This window comes from Nicotiana attenuata, unplaced genomic scaffold, assembly GCF_001879085.1.
Source record: "Nicotiana attenuata strain UT unplaced genomic scaffold, NIATTr2, whole genome shotgun sequence".
NCBI lineage: Eukaryota > Viridiplantae > Streptophyta > Magnoliopsida > Solanales > Solanaceae > Nicotiana > Nicotiana attenuata.
Window position 1 is genome coordinate 214,462 of NW_017671466.1, and position 7,432 is coordinate 221,893.

Genomic DNA, 7,432 nt, shown 5'->3' on the forward strand with positions numbered 1-7,432 from the left:
AAAGCATTGAAATGGACGGGTATAGAAAACGACATAAAAAAAGAAAATAAGTATAGGTAGGGTTTATAGCATTTAGGAATATGAAATAATTCTTCCTTTTTATTCCATTTGTTCAAAGATTTCATAAAGGCTAATATATACCCCACCTAAAGCTACCTTGACCTTAAGAAAGAAAGTTAATGATTGATCATATATAACTCAATTATTAGAGATCTTTTATTTTTATTTCCTTTTTATAATAGTAATTACACTTTTTTTTGCGTTATTAAACTTACCTTTATTTGATGCTTATGAACAAAAAGAAATTAAAAAAAATAGGACATTTCTCAGTAATACTCAATTTTGGTATTGCACATTATCTGGAATTAGGGGAAGATTAGAATGTTATGGTAGGTAACAACAACAACAACAAACCCAGTTTGATCCCAAAAAGTGGGGTCTAAATGTTATATTAGGTAAATTCAAAAAATTGAATAGAAAAATTTACCTACAATGAATGTTTACACCAGATCACGTACGTACACACACATTATATATATATATATATATATTCAAGGTTTCAGGATTTAGGGTTTAGAGTTCAGAGGTTTAGAATTCTGTTCAAGGGTTTAAGGTTTCGGGGTTTGGGGTGTGAGAATGACGAGATAAGAATACTTCAATCAAAAGCTAGGCTATTATAACTAATTCTGTTAAATAATTCTTTTAAGAGTGACCTAAAGTTTAATACGGAGGGTTAAAAATTGGTAGGGAGTAGTAAGTACTCCCTCCGGTCCAAAATAAGTGATTTTTTGGTCTTTTTTTATGGTCCAAAATAAGTAATTTTTCCAGATTTCAAGAATGAATTAATTATTCTTTTCCTACACTGTCCTTGGAGTAAATAGTGTTGGAATATGTGTTAGGAGTGTTTATGTGAGATAGTAAAGTTTAATATGGTCAATTCCATTCCTAATTAATGCTAAAAGGTGAATTTCTTAATTTGTGTGAAAACATCCGAAAAATCACTTATTTTGGACCGGAGGAAGTAGTAATTAAACAAACGCATTATATCATTTCCAATGCATCGAGTCTATCACTGATACAGTTTCAATGACACTGGGCTGTGGTCACATAGACTGAACCCCCCTCCCCCCCACCCACCCAGAAAAACCCCCAACTCAGGAACCTTGAAACCAAGTGTGTAAGAGCCTGTATATATAGTTAAGGCAGTGACACGAGAAAACCCTTGCAGTACAAAGTATATGTTGGGCTAAACTAACGTAATGATATTGTACGTTTTAGCTCAAGCTCACAATGATTTTTCTCAAAAGGCCTTACACCAATAAAAGATCTTTGCATCTTATATGTAGGTTCCTAATCTTTCCAACTACCGTAAGACTTTGTTCGTACACCCAACAATATATATTATTTTTTCTTATTTTCTGTTTACCTTGAAAATACGAGTAACAATTAAATTTGATTTGTGATTTTAAAGATATGTTATTAAATTCAATACGAATTAATATTCAAGAAATATGAGTTAGAAATGAAAGAAATAAGCGAATCAAACCAATGTTACCCAGCAGTAGTGACCTCGAGCTTTGTGATCTCGAGATGGATTAAGAGCAATAAATTAGTAAGAACAATAAATGTAAAAGACGATTCTGATGAACAGTAAGAGAGAAAAGTAGGATAGTATATTCTTGCCAATAATGAGATGATATTACAAATGATTGGGGTCCCCTTTATATAATAGGGGACCCTAAATAAGGTATATTTCTATTTACAATAAGGAATATTCTTGATACAACTGTCTAACCACCAAGTACGGAATTGTATAATCCTATTCCGAGATTTGCGCCATGATCTTGGGGACGTGGCAAGAACCTAGCTCATTCTGTTACAAACCCATAACGGTACAATTTCGGGGTCAAGCATACTTGACTTCGGTATATCCTCGCACTCCTATCTTCGGGCATTGTATTCTGTCTTCGAGCTCGGATCTGATCCCTCAAGCTTGAACTCGACCTTGCCTGGACTCGGGCTTAAGACGACCCTTTGAGCCTATAGATCGGAGGCATACGATTTCAACCGTATACGGATAGTCCCCATGTTTCTTAGAGCAAGACGATATGAAATGATTTGAACCTCAATTCTCCGGAGTTTCTAATGATGATGTCATTCCCGTGACGTGAGCGCTTGAAGTGACTAAAACGTCGCTTTAGTGCAGTTCCCAAAGTCAATAATTGGAGGCAGCTGACAGTTTTACTTAGCTTCCCCAATATGTTTTAACGACCTCTATAAATAGGCCAACTTCACAAATTTGCACACTCTATTTCTCTAATCTATTTCATAATCTCGTTAGCTCCTTCAACTTCTCTGAGTTCATCCTTCTCTTTAGCTCGCCCTTACTTCATTTTTTCTCTGAATTTCTACACCATAATGGCCAAAATATCTAATCGGTGCCGCAAAAAGAAAAAGCCTCTTCATCATCGCGGCCGGCCAAAAGTAAAACGATAGTACCACCTTGTATCGAGGAGTGTATTCCCCCGCCGTGCGAAACAATATCTGATTTCAAAATTGAAAAACCTGTATCGACACTAGGTCGATGTGAGCCCATGTCCCGATTTGTCTGTTTGATAACCGAGGACGAGCTTGAGCAGGTAAAAAAGGACTGCAACTGGGAGAACAAAGACGTAGTGATCCCTTCCCCCGAGGAGGACATCACAACATATAAAGCGGGGTACTTAAGCGTGTATACCTACCCATTCACGATGGGCCCTGCAAATCCAGCTCTGGGTCCCATAGATCCGGTTATTCTTGACTTTTGCCAATAATACCAAGTGACACTTGGCCAGATATACCCTTCATTCTGGCGAATCGTTCATTTTATCAGATTCTTCTCGAGCCAGGTCGAGGGGATGCCTTTCACCCTCAACCATCTGATCAGGTTGTACAGCCCCCGACTTTATCGAGGTAGCTTGATAAAAATGCAACGCCGATCCTCGAAATGTCTCTTCTCCAGCATCGATGAGGAGAAAGACCGAGGATGGATGAGCCGGTTTGTCCGAGTCATCACCTCTGACCTGATTCCTGCTGAGAGGATGCCATTCCTCGAGGAATGGAACATGAAACGTAAGTACATAGTAATTTGATACTCTGCTTTCTCTTCTTTTTCTCGACTTCTTCTTTTCCCTCGGTCTAACCCCTTTTCGATGGTGTAGCTACTGCTTGGTTTCCTGGTGCGGTCTCGAACCTCCAAGGTTGGGTCCGAAAAATGGCTTCCACTTCCTTATATGCGGAGCGTTGCTGGCGAGACTTAGCCAAGGGTCGATGGGAGGCTAAAAACCACTGTGAGCTCACTTGTTTCTTTACTTGTGTTTCTTAGTGGAATACTTACTTTGTTTTTATGTAGGCCTCGAAGACGCCGTTGCTATGCGGCCGCCCCCAGCTGGTGATGAAGAGATCCCGAAGCCTTCCAAAAAAAAAGAAAAGAAAAAGGGGGTCGCCTGCAAATCTCGCGAAGCCCAAGAAAGCGAGGCTCGAAAGCCTAAGGCCGACACGGTGTCCTTATCTACGAAAATGGCCCAACGCCCTCGGGATTAAGAAGAAGAAAAAAATGACAACTGCCCGTTGGTAGCTCGTAAAAGAGGAAGCACTGGTGCTTCGAAGTCTGTCGAGTCGGTGGTGGCAGGTGCAGTTCATTCTAGAACCGAAGAGATCTCTGAGGGGAGTTCTAGCAAAGTCCCCAAGCTATCGGGCAGCAAAAAGGTACCTCATCTCGGAGGTCACTTGGAGGGTGAGGCGGTTCCGAGGCCCTTCAAATAGAAGAGAACGCCCTGAGTGGGTCGCTAGGGGTGATCAACGTGGATGAGTCGCCACCTAGTCCTAAGTTCTCCGAGGGGCAAATCCGAGTTGCTCAAAACATGAAAACTTCTGATGTGGGGACGAGCCACGAAGGGCATGATATCCTTCGAGAATGCCTTACAGGGATCGAAGTTGGCCCCGACCTAGATGCTTCTTTTATTTTTGACGAGGCTTGTCGGCTCTTCAAAAAAGTAAGTTTCTGCCCTCTAAAATTGCGCTTGTGCTTTATCCTTGTCATTCTGAGTTTTACCTCTCCCTTTTTGCGAAGGCCGTTGTGCTCCATAAAGAAGCGTTCTCCAAGTCTCGAGCTGAGCTTGCTCGATGTGAGGCCGAGCTTAAGAAAATCACGGAAGAGAGGGACGGTCTTAAAATCCTCTATGTCAAGAAAGAGGAAGAGATCGGCGGTCTTCGAGCCGAACTGGCAAAGGCTCGTCAAGAACAAATCGAGCTTACCGAAAAGGTAATATACCCTCTGGAGTTTGGCTATAGATTTACCCGATCAGTCTACTAACACTTTTACTTTGTAGTTTCAACAAAAGGGTGAGCTGGCGGAGCAACTTCGAGAGGAGCTCAAGATGAAGGAGGCCAAGACCCTGGGGTGGAGGCAAGGCATGGAAAGTCTTGCCTCCGAGAGAGATACTCTTCGGGAGCAGCTGGCTTCACCCGAACGCCAGTTTCTAAGTGTGAAGGAGGAGAGCATGGCTCGAGGCCACAAAATCGAGGAGCTTAAAGCTAAATCCGCTCCTGATCTTGCCAAGGCCAAATGTGATGCTGAGGCATTTATAACTTCGTACCGAGCTGACGCTGAAGCAGCTAACTAACGGGCAAAGGAGATCTCTATTGCGGCCGAAGTTAAGTTATCATGCGCACTTGACCACGCCAGGCGACAGTCCCGGAGGGAAACCCTCGAGGAGGTACATGCTCGCGACTTTGATCTCTTAGTCGATATTGAAAGGGCAAAGACTTTGGAAGAAGAGGCTGCTGCTTTGCTTTCTGATGAGGATGACTCAGCTAGTGGCTATGAGAGTGGAGGGGATGAAGATAAAGTCCCTGAGGAGGAGGCTCCCGAAGATGCAGCTGCCGAAGATGTGGCTCCTGAGTAGTTTTAGGTTTCTTTATTTTGTCTTAGTGTTTTTATGTGAGGACCCCTTGTGGGTATTATAAATATCTTTTGGAAATACAAAGGAACTCATTGTTTCAACTTTGGCTTGTGTTAAATCTCATTTTGTCCTTGTTTATGGAAAATTCAATTGTACAACTCAAATGATCAGTCCGAGTATTGGTTTGGACTCAAAACATAATAAATCCTTAGGTTTTTAATTGACCAACATAATGCCTCTTGAGGTCTTAGGTAATCCTCGAGCTATGCTTAAATCAACTAGATGCGAGCTCGGGATGTCGGGACTCTTGAGTCCGAGTTGAGTAAGCAAGGTCTCGAACTCTATATATATTTTGGCCCTTAGGCTCTTTAGGTTGGCCCTTAGGCTCTTTAGGTTGGCCCTTAGGCTCTTTAGGTTGGCCCTTAGGCTTTTATATATCGACCCTTAAGCTCTTTAAGTTGGGCCAATTTGGCCTCTAGTGTGGCTGATGTTTTATACTTCAATACCACACAAGAAGGAGGGGGGGGGGGGGGGGTGATTTGTGTGGTACCCTATTTTTCGTTTAACCTGATTATAGAATTACCTGGTTCTTCTATGTGTTCCAACTACTACTGTTGCGGAATAATAAATACAGAGATTTTTACGTGGAAAACACCTGGCTCAAAAGGTGAAAAAAACCACGACCTACCTTCCAGTAGGATTTTCCCAAACTCTCCACTAAAATCACTGAGCCAAAAACTGTATTTACAAAAACTCTTTTGTAAACCTAAGATTAACTCTAATCCTTTTGTGGCACACATCCTCAACTGTTGCGATAACTTCAAGTTAACTCTAACTTGAAAACTCTAAGTACCTAATACAATTGTTTCTAGATAAGCTGAAAGATACAATGTAAAATCACCTACTACAACTGAACTAGAATAAAAGATAGACACTTGGAACCGGTTCTTCTATCTGGTTGAAGTAGCTTCAGGTTTGCACGCTTGAAGATTCACACGAATTGCTTGCAAAATTGCCTCGCTATTTTGCTCTCAATTCACGTTTAACTTCTGCTTGTGTGCGTTACCTGTAAAAGAGAACAACACTGATATTTATGGAGTTAGTAAAAGGAGATTGACTAGAATACAGATGCTACTCTTCCTTGGTGATAGAGTTCTAGTTGGTCTCATCCTCTAACTCTATCCATTTCTTAAGCCGTGTTTCTCTTTGTGTAAGGAGTCTTTCTCCTTATCCAATATGCAACCTTTTCGATCATGATCAGGAGATATCACTTCTGATAAGTTAGATTTATCTCCTTCACGTGCATCTCACATGTTTGAGTTGGTCATAACTGTGCTTCACAAGATGGACCTGGCCCATGTCTGAGTTCCTTTGTCAGTCTTCAAAACTTCACATTTACTTGGGCCAATAGTGGCTATGTAAGTTTTCCCTCTTTTCGGCTAAAAGACTTAGTGAAAATTTGATTATGCCTTAGCATGTGTTTTCGTACCCATTGGGTTTTTCGAAGGTTCGATGAATCGGAACATAATTAGTTTGTGTAAACATAATCGAATACCCCTTGAGGTTTTTTTTCGAAGGCTGATGTTATCGAAGCCTTTAAATTATTCGAGGGCTGAATTTATCGAAGCCCTTTATATTTTGATTTTGCCGAGGGTAGCCTGATTTAACAATTTTTTCAAAGTGTTTGAATGCCTTTAATTTATGGCGGAAGTCGGACGTCTCCGAGCCGCATTATTTTGGCTGTAGCCTTTTTATATGACCGTAGTCTTTAATATGGCCGTAGCCTTCGGGTATGTCACTTGGACTTGTTTCCCGATAATCTTTCGAACTTGTTCGAGAGTTTAGTCCCCGAGTATATTTGCCTTGGCCTTTGTTTCGAGGGGATGCCTCTTTGAGGTCTTATGAGTCCGAGTTTTCGATGACTCGGATGTGTTGACTGTCGATGACAGTCCCCGAGTATCTCGGGGTTGCATTAGTGCTTTGGCCCTTGAGATGTTTCCCGTAAGATTATAAGTTTAAAGCTCTTATAATAGTAGACTTCTTTGAGACACAAAGTATTTTTGATATAAACAGAAAGCTTCTTCAAATAATTGATACATGCGGACATGTTTTGTCGTCGGGGCTCGACTATTCTATATGGACACGGTTCATCTGACCGTTTGGCCCATTAGAAAGTTTTCCTATCGAGGCTCTCTTAGGCGTGAAGTATTTTCCTCAAAAATATGATCTCTGAGGTTGATGCCCCCCAGTATTCGAGGTTGATTGAAAAGAAGCCTTGGATACTGTTCGAGTTTTCCTTAGGTAGCATATAGTTGTTGCCTCGTTAAAAATCATACCGGTAAAACCCATTTGGGACAAAATCCAGTCTAAGGGAAAAAGAATGCAACGCATAATTTAAAACCTAAGGCCTTCGTGTAAAAAGGGTGTCTTCGATAGCTTCGATCGAAAACCTGCATTGAGTTAGCTTTAAACTTAAATGGACAAAAGGA

General features: G+C 41.2%; 1 protein-coding gene across 1 annotated transcript; it reads left to right on the top strand.

Annotated features, from left to right (window-relative positions):
* Positions 1-3,902: 3,902 nt before the first annotated feature.
* LOC109208469 (reticulocyte-binding protein 2 homolog a-like) lies at positions 3,903-4,946 on the top strand. Its single transcript, XM_019371587.1, has 4 exons — positions 3,903-4,034; positions 4,112-4,303; positions 4,371-4,619; positions 4,674-4,946. Exons 1-4 carry the CDS (start codon positions 3,903-3,905, stop codon positions 4,944-4,946), a joined length of 846 nt encoding a protein of 281 aa, XP_019227132.1.
* Positions 4,947-7,432: the final 2,486 nt, after the last annotated feature.

Excerpts from the sequence above, each read along its gene's own strand:
- LOC109208469 (XM_019371587.1), top strand. The coding sequence starts at position 3,903 with ATGAAAACTTCTGATGTGGGGACGAGCCACGAAGGGCATGATATCCTT. Across the intron at positions 4,304-4,370 it reads AAATCGAGCTTACCGAAAAG|TTTCAACAAAAGGGTGAGCT; the intron begins GTAATATACCCT and ends TTTACTTTGTAG. Across the intron at positions 4,620-4,673 it reads AGGCCAAATGTGATGCTGAG|GAGATCTCTATTGCGGCCGA; the intron begins GCATTTATAACT and ends TAACGGGCAAAG.